Source organism: Nicotiana attenuata, unplaced genomic scaffold, assembly GCF_001879085.1.
Source record: "Nicotiana attenuata strain UT unplaced genomic scaffold, NIATTr2, whole genome shotgun sequence".
In the NCBI taxonomy this organism is placed as follows: Eukaryota; Viridiplantae; Streptophyta; class Magnoliopsida; order Solanales; family Solanaceae; genus Nicotiana; species Nicotiana attenuata.
Genome location: NW_017671742.1, coordinates 14,416 through 35,133, shown reverse-complemented (window position 1 = coordinate 35,133; position 20,718 = coordinate 14,416). Strand labels below are relative to the sequence as shown.

The following is a 20,718-nucleotide window of genomic DNA, read 5'->3' as shown; positions in this document are numbered from 1 at the left end:
AAGGCAATGGAAAGTGATCTTTGCGGCTCACTTTGTTTAACTTGTGGTAATCCATGCACACCTTCCATATGGTGACAGTCCTAGTAGGAATCAACTCATTCCGCGCATTGGTAACCACGGTCATACCACCTTTTTTCGGTACACATTGCACCGGTGAAGTCCAAGAGCTATCAGAGATGGGGTACACAACCCCGGCATCCAACCACTTGATCACCTCCTTTTTCAAAACTTCTTGCATTGCCTCATTCAACCTCTTTTGATGTTCCAAGGAGGTCTTTGCATCATCTTCAAGAATAATTTTGTGCATACAAAAGGAGGGGCTTATCCCCCGAATATCAGCTAAGGTCCATCCAATTGCCTTCTTCCATTTTTGGAGCACCGCCAATGTGGCATCTACTTGCATGTTAGTAAGACAAGAGGAAAGAATAAGTGGCAAAGTTGAACTAGGGCCTAAGAATTCATACCTGAGGTGTGGAGGCAACGGCATCAACTCCAACACGGGAGGTTCCTCGATTGAGGGCTTTGTTGGTGGAGTCTTCCTATTCTTAAGATCCAAAGAAAGCTTCCGAGGCCCATAAGAGTAAGAGCCCATTCCATGTAAAGCATTAACACACTTCACCCGGCCTTCATCCTCATTTACATCAAGATTCGACAATATCACCTCTAGAGGGTCCTCCACATTGATCATTGCACTAGTATCATCAATTATCACTGTCGTGACAAGATCCACGAACGAGCACACTTCATTACAGTTGGGCTGCTTCATTGACTTACACACATGAAAGACCACCTTTTCATCACCCACCCGGAAGGTGAGTTCCCCCGCTTACACATCAACTAAGGCCTTCCTAGTAGCAAGGAAAAGTCTTCCCAAGATTATAGGCACCTCAAAATTGACCTCGCAGTCGAGAATCGCAAAATCAGCCGGCAAGATAAATTTGTCCACCCGGACAAGAACATCATCAATTATACCCAAGGGCCTCTTCATTGATCTATCCACTATTTGCAATCTCATGGAAGTCGGCCTCGGTTGTCCAATACCCAAAGTCTTGAAAACTGAGTAGGGCATCAAGTTGATACTTGCCCCCAAATCATATAGAGCTTTTGCAAAGTCTGCACTCCCAATGGTGCAAGGAATGGTGAAAGCACCGGGATCCTCTAGCTTCGGAGCCATTGAATGCACTATTGCACAAACTTGGTGGGTCATCTTGATAGTTTCACAATCCATGGATCTTTTCTTTGTCACCAAGTCTTTCAGCGTAACCTGGCATTTGCTCTAAAGTGTCCACCAAAGGCACATTAATGGATAAGCTCTTCATCATGTCAATAAATTTCATAAACTGGTTCTCATTTTTCTGCTTCGCGAGCCTTTGAGGATAAGGTAGAGGTGGCCTTGGCAAAAGAGCCTTGGCTTTAGGCACAACCGTTTCCGGTATGTCTATTACGTGTTCCCTAGACGGGTTCACGTCATTCTGAGTTTCCACCTCGGTATCTTTGATATCAATCCTCACTTCTTTATTCAAGTTCTCATCAATCACATTCTCAACCACCAAAGGGATCTCATCCTCTTGCAACTCAACTTCATCACTCAACATTTCTTTTTGTTTGGAGGCATTCACATCGCCGCCTCGTCCACTTCTTGTAGTTACCACCATTGCATGCCCAGTATTGTTCCCACCCTTCGGGTTGACTACCGTATCACTAGGTAGAGCCCCCTTAGGGCGAGTATTCAAGGATTGTGAGATTTGGCCTAGTTGAATCTCCAAGCTTCTGATTGAGGTATTGTGGGATGCCAACTGAGCATCGGAGTCAGCATTCTTTTTCATCATTTGTTCAAACATCATCTCGATTCTCCCCATGTCATTGTTGGATGAACTAGGACCTTGGGATGGAAATGGGGGTGGATTGTTCGATTGTTGATATATCGGAGGCCTTTGAAAGCCTTGCCCCCGATTTCCCTGATTGCTATTGTTCCAACCACCCTGATTGTTGTTTCCACCCCAGTTGTTGTTGTTGTTGCCCCAATTACCCTGATTGTTTTGATTATTGTTCTGGTTGCCCCCAATTTGAATTTTTGTTGTTGTTCTCCCAATTATTGTTCCCTTGTTGTTGTTGATTTCCTCAATTGCCTTGGGATCTCCATTGTTGTTGTTGGTTAGAAGAATTTCCCCTTTGGCCTTGATAGTTGTTCACGTATTGCACTTCTTCATCTGCTCATCATACCCATCATCTTGGAACCCACCACTATCTTAGTCATATTGATCCTAACTCCCTTGGTTTTGTTGCCCTCTTTGTCTTCTTTTGTTCCCTAGCATGTTGACACCCTCCATAGCATTCACTTGTCGTAGAGTTTGAACCTGATGTAATTGTGCCTTTGCTAGCTGGTTCATTGTTATTGTCAGCTCTGCTATTGCCTGCACATGATCATGGAGCTCTTTGTGCAAGTGAATGATTGTGGGGTCACCCCGTGGCACATTTGCTCTACTTTGCCAAGCGGAAAAAGTGTCTGCCATCTCATCCAATATCTCACAAGCTTGATCATACAGTGTGTTCATGAAATTGCCCCCAGCTAGTTGGTTCACTATGCACTGATTTGTTGTGTTAATGCCTCGGTAAAATGTCTGTTGTATCATTGCCTCAGTCATATCATTGTTTGGGAATTCCTTCAACACAGTCCTGTATCGCTCCCATATCTCATGCAGTGGTTCGTTGGGCTCCTGTTTGAAAGCTAAGATTTCATCCCTCAAGGTTGCCATGTGACCCGGCGAGAAAAACTTTGCAATGAATTTGTCTGCCAACTCATCCCATGTATGGATGGAGTGGTTGGGGAGTCTCTCCAGCCAATCGAATGCCTTCCCTCGAAGAGAGAAAGGGAATAGTCTAAACCGCAAGGCATCCTCGGATGAGTTCGTTTGCTTGCTCCCCCAACATGTATCAACTAATCCTTTAAGGTGCTTGTAAGCATTTTGATGGGGAGCACCCGTGAAATACCCTCGCTGCTCCAACAATGTCAACATCACGTTGGTAATTTAGAAATTGACCGCCTAGATTCGGGGTGGGACAATTGCGCTAGCATATCCTTGGTTGGGAAGCACTCGAGGTACAGCTCTGGGAGATGGTGGGGGAGGGTCTAGAATATTATTATCATTGGCCTGTCGGCCTCTCCTTTGTCCTTGAGGTACAAGAGGCACCTCATCTTCTCCGTTATCATCAACCTCCTCGCCCGGAGCCACGTTTCCAAGAGGATCATTGTTGTTGTTTGTCGCCATTTTGTACCTGAATTGGCGTCACACACAAATTAGTATCACAGAAGGAAAGAAAAAAAACAATACGCAAAACTATTTAGATAGATAGCCAAAATCGTTAGTTCCCCGGAAACGGCGCCAAAAAGTGATCGTGTCCAACCTTACACCACTACAAAGTGGCAAGAGAGGTCGATGCAGCTTTTACCCGAGAAGGTCGGGATCGAATCCACAGAGAGCTAGAACAATGTTTGGAGTTGGATTTCTATCTAATCTAGCAGTGCGTAGTGCTCTTGATTACACTTCCGATCATATTTGTTTGTTTGTTACTTCTAATTTTATGCTAATGATATGCGAAATTAAGCTAAGTATGAATGCTTGTAAGGTTTTCTAAATGGTTAACGAGGCACTAGGGAAGTGACTTTCCCCTAGGTGAATATTTGACGGGTTCTAAATCCTAAGGCAAAGCTGTTATATTTGGGATCGCGATATAGCCAGTGCACGACACTACTCACTCTATACCTCTCGGTAGCTTGAGTGACTTTGCCCTAATTGACTTTCACAAGACCAATTGGGTGTTAAAATTATGCAAGCAATATCGGCTCAAGTCGGGTATTACTATCTCTAGATTTAACCCTTTAATCGGGGCTATCAATCTCTTGAATTCGCCCCAATTGCTTGTTGGACTGATTTTCCTAGACTCAAGCTCTCTTTCTCAAGAAGAGCCCAAGTCAAAAAGGCACTAACTAGTGTTTGCAACCACTAATTCAACATGGAAAACACAAATCATCCAAATATTAACCACCCATAAACATCTAAGCCTTAGAACAAAAGACCCATCAAATACCCACCCTAGGGTTGAGCCACAACCCTAGCTAATGGGTCTAGCTACTCATAATAATGGAAGAAAATAGATAATTAGATGAAGAATAACCCATATAATATGTTTACAAGCTAAGAATTAAAGATTCAATGTTAAACCAGCTATAAATTACTCAAAATAGGCTAAAACCACCGTTCACGTGCTCAGCTAAAAGTTAGATACCCTAACAATCTGAAAAAGAGTATTTATACAAGGCCGAATTTTCTGGACAAAAATACCCCTGACGGAGGTACCGCGGAAAATGCACCGCGATCGCGGTGAGGCGTTTTAGCTTCATTTCTCAGGCTCTGAATCTGGCCACCGCGGACCGCATACAATGCACCGCGGCCGCGGTGGCTTCACTGCGATCCGCACAAAATGGATTGCGGCCGCAATGGCTTCCAATCTTCCAAACTCCCAGCTCTCCGAATCTCCTCTCCGCGGACCACACAAAATGGATTGCAGCCATGATGAGGCTAGTGCGGCCGCGAAGAATCTACCGCGGACCGCAGTGCTTGAGCTTCCAAAATTGCATCTCTCTGATCTTTTCTACCACGGACCGCACTAAATGGACTGCGGCCGCGGTGGGTCTGTTGCGGCTGCAGTGGATTTTATGCTGCAGCAGTGCCTTGACTTGTTCTTGGTACTTGTGCAGGCTTCACTCCCTTTTTAGCTGGTTTTGACTACTTGTCACTTTTTTGACCAAACCCTGCAAACAAGTACAACATGTAAGCCTTTGGGACTATTTGTATACTTTTTTAATCAAAACTCAAGTAAAAAGGAGTGTAAAATGAACTAGAATCCCTAGTTATCAGGTATCCCCCTGACTTCAAACATAAAAAGAAAAGTTGTGGAGGAAACTACAATGCAAATGCAGTCAATCTGCTAACTGAGATTCCTAACTCAACTTGCAATGGGAATGTCAATCGAATGAATATGCAAACTCCAAACTCTCAGAATGTTCCAGCATTCCAATATGGTCAAAATAATAATGTGAATTACAATGGTTTCACTGATCAGGATACAGATTCATAGTCAAACAATATACCAGCAGCTCAGCTAGGAAGCTATTCCTTCACTAAAAACCAGTTTGATCAAATCCTGCAGATACTCAACAAAAACACTACTGATTCAGATGCTCCTGCAACTTACATAGCAGGTACTAATAAGGCATTGTTAGTATTAAAAGATAGTCAAAATGGTACTGATAAGGCATTATTAGTGTCAAAAGACAGTCAAAGTTGGATTGTAGATACATGAGCTACTAACCATATGGTTTCAGACATTGGTATGTTCAACAAATCAACAATAGTTGAACTTGAAAATCCAAAAAGGTTATCATTACCAAATGGAGATACAACCCTGGTTTCACATATAGGAACTAGCTCTATATCTGACACAAATACTGTGTTGAATGTGTTTTATGTCCCATAGTTTAAATACAATATATTATCAGTCTCTAAGTTGACAAAAGAGTTACAATGCTCAGCTACTTTAATTTTTGTGTGTTTCAGGATCTCTTCACTGGGAGGGTGAAGGAGATTGGTAAAGAAGATGATAGTTTATATCTACTTTTAGCTCAACGGAATCACAACAATAAGAGATTTACACTTGCTGCAAAAGGAATTGGGACCTCTGCAGATAATCAATTAGTGGTGGCTCTTTGGCATAGAAGATTTGATCACATGTAATCTGCAGTCTTACAAAGAATACTACAGATTAGTGTACAAACTATAAAGGAAAGAATAAACAAATGTATTGTCTGTCCATGTGCTAAACAAACAAGATTACCATTTCCTTTAAGTTGTATTCAAAGTTCTAACTATTTTGATTTGATTCATGTGGATCTGTGGGGACCATAAAGAATACCTACATTTGATGGCAACTTGTAGTAGATGATTACTCCAGAATGACATGGATATTTTTGATAAAGCAAAAGTCCGATGTGTGCTTATCCCTGCAATATTTTCTCAGCTATTTTAAAAATTAGTTTGATAAAAGCATCAAGATTATTAGAACTGATAATGTGGCTGAAATTGTCAATAGTTTCTGTGATCAGTTATTCAAGAACCTAGGCATTATACACCAAAGAACATGTGCCTACACTCCTCAGCAAAATAGAGTGGCTGAAAGGATGCATAGGCATATCTTAGAAGTAACTAGAGCTATGAGGTTTCAAGCAAATATACCTATCAAATTCTGGAGCACTGCATTTTAGCAGCAGTCTATTTAATTAACAGAATGCCCAGTTCTGTCATTGCCACTATGTCTCCCCATGAAAGACTATATAAATGAAGCCATCTTTGAATCATCTTAGAATATTAGGGTGCATGTGTTTTGCTAAAATACTATAAGAACATGACAAGCTGATGCCAAAAGCTAAACTAGCTGTGCATATGGGGTACTCAGAAATTCACAAAGGCTACATTTTATATGATATAAGTAACCATAATCTCTATGTCAACAGAGATGTTATATTCAGAGAAGATACATTTCCTTTCAGCAGAACAAGCACAAACTCACAACCACTATTTCCTACTCTAGATACACAAAATTTACATGATAGTTTCTTTGAAACTACATTTGACACTGATCTACACAGTCAATAGTATTCCGACACATACTGAGTGTTTAAACAACCAACCTATTCAAGCAGAAGCAAGTTCAGAAGTCTCTATACCAGAAAATCATGAAATGCTAACACAAATATCTGAGCCACAATCACCAAACACTCAGCTACCTGAACAACAGTTATCAGATAATCTTCTACCAAATATACAACCTGTAGATGATATTTAGCAAAACCTACAACCTGAAACCAGAAGATCATCAAGAGACAAAAATTCTCCAATTTGGATGAAGGACTTTGTATCGTTGAACATTCACAATGATGTACCATATGCATTTACAGGTATATAGGCTATGATAATATCTCATCCAAATATAAGGCCTATTTTGCCTTCTTTTCATCTACTATGGAACCTTCTAATTACTCTGAGGCGGTGAAAGACCCAAGATGGGTAGAAGCTAAGCAAGAAGAAATCAGAGTATTGAAAAATAATCATACATGAGACTTAGTTACCTTACTAGAAGGGAGAAGGCCTATTGGCTGCAAGTGGATATAAAAAATAAAGTATAAAGCTTCTGGAGAAATTGAGAGATTTAAAGCCAGATTAGTTGCTAAAGGGTACAATCAACAAAAAAGAATAGATTATCAAAAGAATTTTCACCTGTTGTGAAAATGGTAACATTCAGAACTATCTTAGCCTTGGCAGCTGCTAGGAAATGGCATATACATCAAATGGATGTATATAATGCCTTTCTTCAAGGTGATTTGTATGATGAAATCTACATGGACTTGCCTCAAGGATATTCAAGTCAGGGGAGACAAGGACAGTTTGCAGAATTGTGAAATCCTTGTATGGTCTTAAGCAAGCTCCAAAACAATTTAATGCTAAATTTTCTGAAGCATTAATAAAGTTTCAGTTTAAACAAATCCAGTTTGATCATTCCCTGTTCATTAAGAAAACTACTGAAGGTACTGTCATTGTTTTAATTTATGTAGATGATATGTTAAACCAATAACTCACTACAGAAAACCTTCAAAATGAAGGATTTGGGAGATCTGAAGTATTTCTTAGGTATTGAATTTGCAAGATCAAAGGAATAAATCAATATGTATCGGAGGAAATATATCTTAGAACTCAGTTCAGAAGTTGGATTGTTTGCTTCTAAACCTGCAGCAACACCTATTGATACAAACATCAAGCTCACTTCAACACAATATGATAAGGTAATTGATACAATGAGTCAAGCTGAAGAAGATCCCTTGGTTGATCAAGCTACTTATCGGAGACTCATAGGGAAGTTGCTCTATCTAACTATAATCAGACCTGATATATCATTTGGAGTTCAAATTCTAAGTCAGTTTCTTCAGCAGCCTAAACAGTCACACATGACAGCAGCCTTAAGGATAGTAAGGTATATAAAAAATCAACCAGGTCAGGGAATACTCTTATCTAGCAAATATAGTGATGTTGTGACTGCATACCGTGATGCTAACTGGATTGCATGCCCTATTACTAGAAGATCTATCATAGGTTTCTTAACCAAGATTTGTGACTCATTAGTGTCATAGAAATCCATGAAGCAGACCACAGTTTCTAGAAGCTCAACAGAAGCTGAGTATAGAAGTCTTACAACAACTGTAGCAAAACTTATTTGGTTGATAGGAGTTTTGAAAGAAGTGGACACAGACATCAAACTACCAGTTGAAATTCACAGTAACAACAAAGCAGCCATACATATAGCTGCAAATCATGTTTATCATGAACGAACTAAACACATCGAGATTGACTGTCATTTTGTACGAGAAAGGATTCAACAAGGACTTGTTACAACCAAGTATATAGCTACAAAAGATCAACCTGATGACCTTCTCACTAAAGGATTCAATTGAGTGCAATGTGAATATTTAAACTCCAAGCTAGGTACTCTCAATATTTTTACTCCACATAGCTTGAGGGAGAGTGTTAAATGATATCAGGGGCAGAACAGTCTTTACAGTCTAGGTAGTTAGAAGTTGTTAACAGAATTAATTAAGTTTAAGTCAGTTAATACCTACCTACACCTCATTCTCACGTGTACATATGTATCAGCCCAGTGTACACAATACACATTATTAAATAATATCAAAGTTGCCATTTTAAGTCATCTCTTTGTCTCTCTACATATATAGACAATTCATATTTAATAGTATGTAGTGGAATCAAAGAAATAACTACAATTTTTATTCAAATACTTATCAATTAACGTGCAATAAGAATATATATATATATATATTCTTATTTATTTACACAACATAATTTCTAGCAAAGTGACATCAAGAGCGGTTCCGCTAGTGTCCAAAACCCTAGACCCAAAGTAAATAAAAAAGGAAACACGAAAAAGGGGTTCATTCTGGAGGCAGCACGTATAGTAGATAGAGTAAATAATTAAGACATGAAACATGGGAGGAGGGAAAAGATACATTAAAGGCATGGAAGGAAATTAAAGAAGCAGAACCTTACTGAAAACTTCATTTATTCCAAAGTTCAGACATTCACGTTTTAGCAGAGACCTTCTTCAATGGACTCCCCTTTCGCTTTGCAATTGCTATATGCTCTTCAACTTCAATATAATTCTTGTTTCTTCTACAAACTTACTTAGTATTGCATACTTAAAATATATATATATATAAATAAACGTTTTGAATTTTATTACGCGTGTAACTGTAACAAAAAATTAATTACTTACTACCTTATTTTCAGGTTGCTAATCTCAAAAATAGGTGACAATAATAGTTCAAAAAATATTTTACGCTGTCAATATATATTAAGTTCAACTCATACTCTCCTTGGGCCAACCCCAATGTACCACACATATGTACATGTTCTCTAATTAAACCAGTCAAATGAATGCTTATTGTCCCTATTTCAGAAGTAAATTTATTTTTCCTCTTCTTTGAAGTTTTTATCGGCGAGCACCCATAATTTTAAAATCCTGGATCCGCCACTGGCTATAGAACACGAGTTCGAGCCGTGAAAGCAACCACTAATACTTGCATTAAATTAGACTGTTCACATCAGGGGTGGATCTATGTGTAAGGGATGGGGTGGCACGCCAGCCGCAAGCTATGGCCGTAACTATGCAATAGTATGTATATATGTATGTATATACAGATGGAATGTAACAAATATTTTAAGTGGCACTCTATCCAACAAGTGGCAGAAGATGCCACTGGCCATGCTCTAACTTTTCACCTGGGTGGTGCAAGGTCGAATCTCGTGTAGTACTCTTTTCTTGGAAGTTTTATTTGGTGCATTTAAGATAGCTTTAATCATAGGAAGAATTTTACTCTTTCCTTTTGTTTCTTTTTTCTCTTTCCTTAATTATAGTAGTTTCTATTGGCTTTTTATTAGTTTATTTTGAAATTTCTTTTCTCTTTTTTTACCTTTAAACATTAAACATAAAAATATAAAAATCATTTTCTTTCAAAAATCTATTCTTTCCTTGTAACCCCCCAACCTCCCACCCACTATTTCTCTTTCTCAACTCTTCCATGATTTATTAATAGAAAAAGTAATTTTTTAACTTCAGGAGCATAATTCCGGTAAATCTATTTGCATAAACCAAAAAAATATAAAAATTCTTGAATAAGTTACTGTTCTATTCAAGGATGAAAGTTTATTTATTGTCAGATTACTCTAAAGTAGGATAATTGTACATAACATTGAGTGAGTTAATTTTCACAAAAAATACGTAAATTAAAAGACGTCCGTAAACTTGCTTCTGTTTTAACGTTTAGAGTACTTATTAGTATAAGTATTTGCCTTGAGTATCTAAATATTAATTTTACACCCTATTTAGACAATATAAATTGTAGCATGACTACGTTCAAAATTTTGTGGCACCCGGAGCCTCTAGATCCTGGATCCGCCTCTGAGTCCAGATCATACTCCTTAGAGTGCGACCCTTCCCCGAACCCTGCGTTAATATGTGATATCTTGTCCACTAGACTGTTTTTTTATATATAACTTAAATCAGTTCTTCTTTAGAATTATATCCTTTTCTTTGTTACCGTATTTTATCTTACTTGGGGCATTGGTCGTGGGGGGAGGATAAAAAATTTGGATTTGTGTATGTATAGTATATATGTGTGGGGATTAATTAGTTTGGAAGAACTCAACAAAACCTGTGAATCCTACAAAAAGTGGCCGTGTATCATGTGAAGTTCATCAGGTGTACATCCTACATTAAAATCACCCTCTTCACTCTTCATTTCAAATTTCAATATAATCTTCCCTAGCCTTATTATAAATATTTGACAAGTTGGTCCCAAATTTTCTGCTTCACACATCTTCCACTGTTTTTTAGTTATATTTCTTCAACACATTTCATACAAATTTTCAAGTATTCTAAGGTGGCTGAAGACAACAGGCAAATTAACAACGATATGGTGACTACCACTCATTCATTTGGATTTCTGATTCTTTCAATAGTTACTCTTGTTCTAATGCTAGTCGCCTCTACCCAAAGCCTACGGCCATATCATTGTAAGTGCCCACTCTTTAATTTGTCCTATAATATATATCTTAAGGAGTTTAATTATGTTATATACACTGATAAAGTAAAAATAAAAATAAAAAAATACACCATTATATGAATGATATTTAACCGGTAATAACAATTTATTATTTTATTTTTCTAGTTATCATATAAGGCTTGATATATATGTGAAGTTATTTGTGAACATTTTATTTTATGTACTTTATTTATACTATAATATATAAGTGGACAAGGGGTGCATGAACACAGTTGTCCTGAATTGTACAAAATGCATTGGCTATTATACTTTTATTTGGGCCATCTTATTAGCCAATTGACATATGTACCATACCTTTGCTTTACTAAACCACGTGTACATCACTATTTCTAATACACTATAACTCTTTGATTATCAAGCTCTTCACTCCCATTCTTTCTCCTTAGATGCTCTCTGCAATTTTCTTATATATTGCTGGAAGCTGAATTATAAGATAAAAATATTCCACGGCATCTCTTTATATTTTTCATAGGCAACCCTATAATCCTTTCACAAAAAAATACACATAAATGTTTTTCTTCCCTTTGTAGAAGTAGCAATTGATGCTGTTGTCTCTTAATTTGAGACATAACACACTATGACTCCTAAAGCTAGGCATATATATAATGTTGTCTGCTCATAAAATTTCAGTTACCTACCATGGGAAAGGAACAAACATGGATAAACAAAGCCATGTCCACATTAAGGTAATTTAATTATGAAACAATTTGACATTTTAGCCTTGTCCACTCTTTATAAAATGCTGAAAATTAAGAATGGAAAATTGCAGGAAGAAAGAAAAGGGGAGTTAGGAATGGAGTTGTATCCAACAGGATCAAGTTTACCAGATTGTTCCCATGCATGTGGACCTTGTTTTCCTTGTAAAAGAGTAATGGTGAGCTTCGAATGCTCCATTGCAGAGTCTTGCCCCATTGTTTACAGGTGTATGTGTAGAGGCAAATATTACCATGTCCCTTCCAATTGATCCATCTTCATATTGCCACTGAAAATTCCATTTCTTCATGATGTAGTTTAATCTTTATTATGGAGTAGTATTATGCCTGGTTTCCTTCTTGAGAATAGAGAGCTCGATAGATGTAGTAGATGTTCTTTTTTTTTTTTTCTAATTAGCAGAAAGAATTAAGATTTTGTGTGTGGTAATTGTGTAAATAGGAGGAATTTAGTGATGTTGTAAGAGTTTTGTAAGAATGTTCTCTTGCTTTTTCGCAAGACTTTTTGTACTTGTATTTGCATGATATATATGCTAGCTACTAGATATGTCTAGTCCAGTGCTTGAATGTCTCTTGAAAACACTAATTTTCCCAGAATTAAATATCCCATGTCAAATTCGACAACTTTAAATTTAAACTACTAGCATATGGAAAAATCTTAAGAAAGATAGGCGTTGGAATAAATAATACGACTGATTAGCTGATGAGAATTGTTAACCAAAATTAACCATTTCCTGAACGAAGATAAATATCTAAAAATCCAAGTAATTTTAGTTTGTTCATCTTATCATCTCCGGATCCGTGGCGCAATGGTAGCGCGTCTGACTCCAGATCAGAAGGTTGCGTGTTCGATTCACGTCGGGTTCAATTTCCCGATCCAGGGTCCTTCATTTTGCTTAATTTTCGCCTACTGTATACAAATATAATACAGTTAATCGCCTACTGTATACAAATATAATACAGTTAAATGCCCTTTTTTTTAAAAAAAAAAAAAAAAAAGGTTGGCAAATGCTAAAATGATAAAAGTTCGCTGCTGTTATAAGATTAACCAGGGGGATGTGCATCTATACCCGCTTTTCGGGTCACGTTTTTACTTGTGCCCGCTTTGCAAAAAAAAAAAATTGCAAGCGTACCCACTTTTTCGCGTAACTTCAGCATACAGGGCTGAAGTAACAAAGACAATCACGCAAAACTTCAGCATTCTAGTGGATGGGGCTGAAGTTTTTTTGTCCTGGATAAGATGCTGAAGTTATTTAGTTCATTTGTAAAAAACTTCAGCAATAAAATAGCTGAAGTTTTTTTGTCCTGGATTCATTAGTTTTGTCATAAAACTTTTTCACAAACTTCAGCAGAAGATGCTGAAGTTATTTAGTTCATTTGTAAAAACTTCAGCACTAAATAAGCTGAAGTTTTTTTTGTCCTGGATAAGCTTTTTCAAAAACTTCAGCAGAAGATGCTAAAGTTATTTAGTTCATTTGTAAAAACTTCAGCACTATTTAAGCTAGAGTTTTGAAAAGCTTTCTAACATACTAGATAAATAATCACCTTATTCTTTCATAGTGTATTACTACTATAAAATAATCAGATTGCCAACAATATCTAAATCATAAATTTTGGAAACAATAAACGTGAAAGGAACAGAATTACGTGAAAATATTCACAAATTATTGTCTACTAACTTACGTAATTATTTATAATTTATTTTTAAATAATCTGATAAACATACTTATGGCAATCATCCCATGGACTGAAGTTTTATAGCAGCACCAACAGCATCAGAAGAAAGAAGAAGAAGAATAAGAATAAGAAGAAGAAGAAGAAAACCAAGGAGGAGAAGGAGGAGGAGAAAGGAGGCTGAAGTTGTTTAAAAAGTGGGTACAAGTTAAAACTTTTAAAAAAATATGGGTATAGGTTAAATGGGGGCGACCAAATAGGGCGCCCCGTGCAACTTTTACGATTAACTATAGTGTTAGAAAATTTCAAATAAGGCTACATTAGACACACTTATCTTAGTTACTAGTCTTGGGTACGCGCTTTGCGCCTGTATCCTATCTCAATGAGTAAAAACTTCTTTAAAATTTATCTTTGAGTTGTCGAATAAAAGTATAAGTTCCTAAAAAAAATGTATATTGATCGTGTATAATTAACTCTATAATGAAAGAGTTATCCAATATAAATTCTTAATTATCAGTCAATAATTCAACTTAAAAATTATTTTAATGACTGAAATTAGAATTGTGTATTTGGTTTTGAAGTGTCAGTATTCAAGTGATATGAGTAATTCAATAGTATTAGCTAATACCAAAATTTTAATATTTAACTGTAGTTATATTCTTATTCAATAAGTTTTTTTTTTCAATAGTAAAAAATTGACTAGGAAAAAAATCATCCATGAATGACATGTTCCCAAAAAATAAGCAAATAAAAATACTTTGTAAATCTTAATCATTATATACAATAAATAAATTCTAAATTAAATGCAAAGCCACAATTATAGTCCAGAAACCTACTTATATTCAGCTAAATTTAACTTTAAAAATATTAAGATATCTCATAAATTATCTTTTTGGAATAAGGGGGAAAGGACTCCTATATCTTACAAAAAGTTGTAAGTGGGCGATGTTTCATGTAATCCGTTAAAATTTAATAACAAGAAGGAAAGTGTAAACAGGTTAAACTATGAGGAAAAAAAAGACTTCAAAACCTAAAAGTAATGGAAAGGAATACTAAATATTAGGGAAGTAATTAATTATCTATTTCTAAATATTGAAAAAATAATTAAATATTTATTCTCAAATATTAGGAAATATTAAATGACTATTTCGTCTAATATGAAATCAAATTTCAAAGGGTAAAAAAGACAAACAACATTTCGCTAAGGGCCTTCGTGCTTTTAATATAGTCCCAAGGTAAATCTAATTTTAAATCAGAGCATCACGCCTGTATATTTTTTGTACAATAAAAATCGAATTCAGCCTCTATTTTTTTTTTTTTTTTTTTTTTTTTTTTTTTTTTTTTTTTGCAATTTCATGCGCGTTAAACCTACTTAGTAAACATGATCATTGATCCCAATATTTTGCATTGTATGGTTGGTCTAGCTGACTTAGCTCTTTGCCCGTTTCTTCAAGATTGGACCAATTTGTTTTGAAGTCTAGAAACCAATATCTTTTCCCTCTACTCCTGGAACCAAGTCTACCATTATTGTTTTAGGACCGAAAAAATCAAGTGTTATGCAAAAGCTAGTAAAGCAAATCTTGAACGATGATAAATCAACCAATAAAAGAGAAATATATCAAAAGAGACACAAACATATAACGTAGTTCGGTCAGTTGACCTACATCAATCCACGGCGGAGATGAGCAATCCGCTATATAAAGAGAGTACAAAATATCGAGAGAGAACAACCTCATGAAGAGGCAAACACAAGTGACACACTAACACTTATCCCGTAAAGTTCTCCCCTAAACACGACTCTCAAACCCCATATGGCTACATTGTGGATGCTGCTGAATGAGAAGGAAGGATCCTCAATTTATAGAAGTCCAAACCTTTTCCTATAAGAAAAGGGACTAGCCAAATATGAGAGATTTATAATTTTATTCTGCAAGAAGGAAAATCCAATTATGGTAAATATGTTGCCATTTCTTTCAAGAGATAGGAAAATCAAATATGGTAAAAAAATCAGGACAAACACCTAACAATTCTCCCCCTTGGCCTGAATTTTCTGACAAAATAATTTTGATCCACCTTCTTCTCATAGCCTTCAACAAGCTGCATCTCCAAATCTCCACCACAAAGTTTGTCTCAACGTGCGTAGCACTCTGGTCAAATTTCTCCGACAAAAATCATGATTACCGTCAAATAGGTTGCACAACCCCAAATTTCCCTCCATAGGATGTCGTGACGGCACCTAGTCTCTAAGACTAGGTAAGCACAAACATGCGGAATAACTGAATTAATCATAAATACAAGTCTCAAACTCAACAACTGTATAAAAAAATGTTATAACTCAGCATATACAAATCCCTAGACCCGGCGAAATACAAGTCACAAGCTATAAGTAGAAATGCTGGATAATCCTATACTTCATGTCTATATATAAAAGATAATGAATAAAGAGATCCAGAGAGAGGGGGACTCCGAGGCATGTGGACGCCGGCAGGTATACCTTGAAGTCTCCATAGTAGAATCCCAGCTAATGCCTGGCTTAGGGGTGTACAAAGAGAACCGATAAACCGCAAAAAACCGATAATCCGAGTCAAACCGGAAAAAAACTGGATTGTAGTTTGGTTTGATTTGGTTTGGTATTGAAAAATGAAACTCGTTCATAATTGGTTTGGTTTGGTTTTAAGTAAAAAAAAGTCAAATCGAAACCACACGAACCCGATAGTACATTTACACAATTTTTAACAATATTTTATACATATAAATATTTATTATAATGTAATTTATAAATTTTTTTTATACATTTTCACAGTTATCTTTTAACGTATTATTTCAAGTTTGAAAAATTTTTTATAGCCCATAAATGTAGTAACTCAAAGTCTCAAACAAAGTTCAAATTATTATTAATATTACTAACAAAAGAAATTTAAATCAACACTAGGAATGCTAATAGTGTTGGATATCTATATTTTAGTTTTACATTGATTTATAATGAAAATGCATAACTTCGTTTATCTTTTTCTTTAGTGCTTAGTTATGTAATTAATAGTACTTATTAGATATAGTTGTTTTAGCATGACCTAGATAGTATTTTTAGATTATATTAATTTTTATTATGGCGTATTAATTAGCAATATTTGCTTTATGCAATTTTATTATCTTTGTTATTGAATATTTTAGTATAATACTATGACTTATCTCATATTATTGTGTTATTTTCTTGGAAAATATATTATATATTTGTATCTTACTAGCACTAAGAAATATTTGGAGCACAGGTTACATATTTTGTGCTATGAAGACTTTTACCGAGAAAAAACCCGAAAACCCGAAAAAACCCGAAAAATTCGAGAAAAACTGTGATTGAAAAACCCGAAATCTGTTGGTTTGGTTTGGCTTATTGATTTGAAATCCGACACTATTGGTTTGGTTTTGTAATTGAAAAATCTGAACCAATCTGACTTATGTATACCTCTGCCTGGACTGATAAAAAGTACTTGGATCTGCACAAAAAAGTGTGCAGAAGAGTAGTATGAGTACACCACAACGGTACCCAGTAAGTGCCAAGCCTAACCTTGGTAGAGAAGTGGCGAGGTCAGGTCAGGAGCTCATTGGAAATAAATAAAAGACTGAACAAATGTAGGCATAATATGGCCGTAATGAAATTGAAACAACGAATAGCCTATGAAGGTTAGCTACATAGAACTAAAGCAAATAGTGAAATATAGAGAAAGACAATTAATAATATGCTAAGGAAACAATGATCAAAGACAAGTGCAAAAGAATGGAGAAACGTCAATAAGAGTCACTACCGAGGTATCGCCTCGTAGTCTCAAATCACAAAAATAAATCACAATCTTTCCTTATATCACCGCGGGAGCCTTTACATTTAGTTTTGAAAATTATTTTTCCCGAAATAGCATCCCGCGTTTTAGCCCACCTTATCATACCGCATGGTTTATAGTAGTTCCCCTACTAGCCACGCGTATTAAGCCCACCTTATCTCACCGCATGCGTTTCAACCCAGACCTTATACCACCACATGCATATCGAAATCACAACGTATCACAAATCGCACCTCAAGTGCCCAATATCGCAACTTGCTAGAGAAACCAAACAATAACAAAATTTCATAATAAGGAGCCCACGACTCAATCACAATGTATATAAAGTTTGAACAATGACAACCGGAAGAATAATTTAATAGAATGATATTTTACAACTTAACACTTTGCCTCAATAAGAATCACGTACTTGCAACTCAATACCAATTTGAACAACAACATAGTCCAAGAATAACAATTTCAAGTAAAGAATTCAACAGTTAAATAATGAATACGGAATAAAGGAAACAAGAACTTCAATTAAACATGTAAAACAATTAGCAAGTAAGAGATAAGACAAGTAGACATATGAAATTAGACTAAAAATGATGATTATAACATGTTAAGGTAACTCAATTAAGGCATGAAAGGAATCTACATAGCTAAAAACCGATAACTTCCATATTTAGCCCGTGTACACACTCATCACCTTGCATACATGGCTCTTACACATCACAATTATCACAAACAACACCAATCCTAAGGGAAAATTCCCCCCACAAAGTTAGGCAAGCCACTTACCTCAAACCACGCTAAATCAATCCACTAGAAGGCTTTTCCCTTGATTATCAAACTTCGAACGACTCGAATCTAGCCAAAACATTTTCATACTATAAATAGAACTATAGGAAACTAATTCAAAAAATGAAATTACGATCTTTACGAAGAATTAAAAAGTCAACCCGGGCCCGCGCATCGAAACCCGGCCAAAATCACAAAATACGAACACTCATTCGATATCGAGCCCAACCATACTAGAATTACTCAAATCCGACCTAAATTCGCCTTGCAAAACTCAAAAATTTAGTCTAAAAAGTTTCTACCATTTTTCTCCAATTTCTAACTTCAAAACACTAATTAAATGATGAAATTAACAATAGATCTTGCAAATTAACCAAAACCGAGTTAGAATTCCTTACCCCAATGATCTCTCTGAAAAACCCTCGAACAATCGCCTCCCACTGAGCTCTCTAAGTCCAAAAATGGATTATGAATCAACACCCCGAATTTCATATTTCTGCCTAGTGACTTCCGCTTCTACAGCCCTTAGGTCGCTTCTATGATACCATACCTGCGGAAAAACCATCGCAGGTGCGGATTCCACTTAAGTCTAAGGATTTCGCTTCTACGGAGAATGGCTCGCACCTGCGAGCCTGCTTCTGCGGAAAAAGTGACTGCACCTGCTGTCCAACCCTAAGCTTCCTCCTCGAACTCCGCTTCTGCGCAAGATGGTCTGCGCTTGCGTAGGCGCACTTGCGAGCCCAGCCCTGGATCTCCTTTTCGCTTATGTGCACCATCATCCGCACCAGCGGCCAATCCTTCCGCGGGTGCGATGACACCAGAAGGCTGGTAAGTTCAGCAATTCACATAAGTCCAAATTTCGATCTAGATTCAATCCGAATCACACTCGGGGCCCTTGGGACCCCGTAAGAATATACTAACTAGTTCCAAAATACATAACAGACCCACTAGAGTCCAAAAATCACATCAAACAACATAAATTCTACGAATCACAAGCCAAATTCAAGCCTAAGCAATTATGAACTTCCGAATTTCGAAACCAATGCTGATCCATACCAAATAACTCCGATTGACTTTAAATTTTGCACACAAGTTATAAATGAAATTGCGGACCTATTCCAACTTCCGGAATCAAAATTTTTGACCCCAATATCAATAAAGTCCACTCCCGGTCAAACTATCCAAAATCTTCCAACTTTCGCCATTTCACGCTGAAACGACCTACGGGCCTCCAAATCAACATCCAGACACGCTCCTAAGACCAAATCACCATACAAAGCTTTTGGAACCATCAAAACACCAATCCGGAGTCATCTTCACACAAGTCAAACTACAGTCAATTCCTACGTCTTAAATCTCCAACTTAGGGACTATGTGTCCTCTTTCACTTCGGAACTCTCCCTAACTCGGAACCAAACACCCCGACAACTCACATAACCATAATATATATAGAGGAAGCATAATTTATGGGGTCGAGACTAAAATACTCAAAATGATCGGGCGGGTCGTTACATCCTCCCCCTCTTAAAACAAATGTTCGTCCTCGAGTGAGTAGCTTGGTCTCCGAAGTTGCCTCCTCGACTAGTTGAACCCTCCACTGAACCTTCACTGAAGCAATGTTCTTCGACCTCAACTTCCGGACCTGCCTATCCAAAATGGCCACCGACTCCTCAACATAAGACAAATCCTTGTCCAACTGGACTGAGCTAAAATCCAACACATGAGACGGATCACCGTGATACTTCCGGAGCCTAGAAACATGGAATACTGGATGAACTGCACCTAGACTTGGTGGTAGTGCAAGCATGTAGGCCACCTCTCCAACCCTCTCAAGTATCTCAAAAGGTCCGATATACCTATGGCTCAACTTGCCCTTCTCCCGGAACCTTATAACACCCTTCATGGGCGAAACCCGGAGCAAGACTCACTCCCCAACCATGAATGCAATGTTGCAAATCTTCCAATCCGCATAACTCTTCTATCTAGATTGGGCTGTACGAAGTCGATCCCGAATCAATTTAACCCTTTCCAAAGCATCCTGAACCAAGTTTGTACACCTGGCTCAAACCAGCACACAGGGGACCGACACCGTCTATCATACAAAGCCTCATACAAAGCTATCTGAATGCTCGACTGGTAGTTATTGTTGTAGGCAAACTCCGCAAGCGGCAAGAACTGATCCCAAGAACCCCCAAACTTCATCACACATACACAGAGCATATCCTCCAATATCTGAATAGTGCGCTCGGACTGTCCATCCGTCTGATGGTGAAATGTCGTACTCAACTCAACCCGCATGCCTAACTCATGTTGTACGGCTCTCCAGAACCACGATGTAAACTGTGTACCCCGGTCAGAGATGATGGATACCGGCACGCCATGAAGCTTGACAATCTCGCGAATATAAACTCGAGCCAGCTTCTTAGAAGTATAAGTAGTCACCACAGGAATGAAATGAGCCGACTTGGTC

At 37.2% G+C, this 20,718-nt stretch overlaps 1 protein-coding gene and 1 non-coding gene across 2 annotated transcripts; both read left to right on the top strand.

Annotated features, from left to right (window-relative positions):
* Nucleotides 1-10,948: 10,948 nt before the first annotated feature.
* On the top strand, nt 10,949-12,516 carry LOC109209966 (protein EPIDERMAL PATTERNING FACTOR 2-like). Its single transcript, XM_019373330.1, has 3 exons — nt 10,949-11,198; nt 11,879-11,934; nt 12,018-12,516. Exons 1-3 carry the CDS (start codon nt 11,099-11,101, stop codon nt 12,210-12,212), a joined length of 351 nt encoding a protein of 116 aa, XP_019228875.1. The 5' UTR covers nt 10,949-11,098; the 3' UTR covers nt 12,213-12,516.
* A 237-nt stretch (nt 12,517-12,753) lies between these two features.
* Nucleotides 12,754-12,825, top strand: TRNAW-CCA. Its single transcript has one exon. It is a non-coding gene; the product is annotated as a tRNA-Trp (tRNA).
* Nucleotides 12,826-20,718: the final 7,893 nt, after the last annotated feature.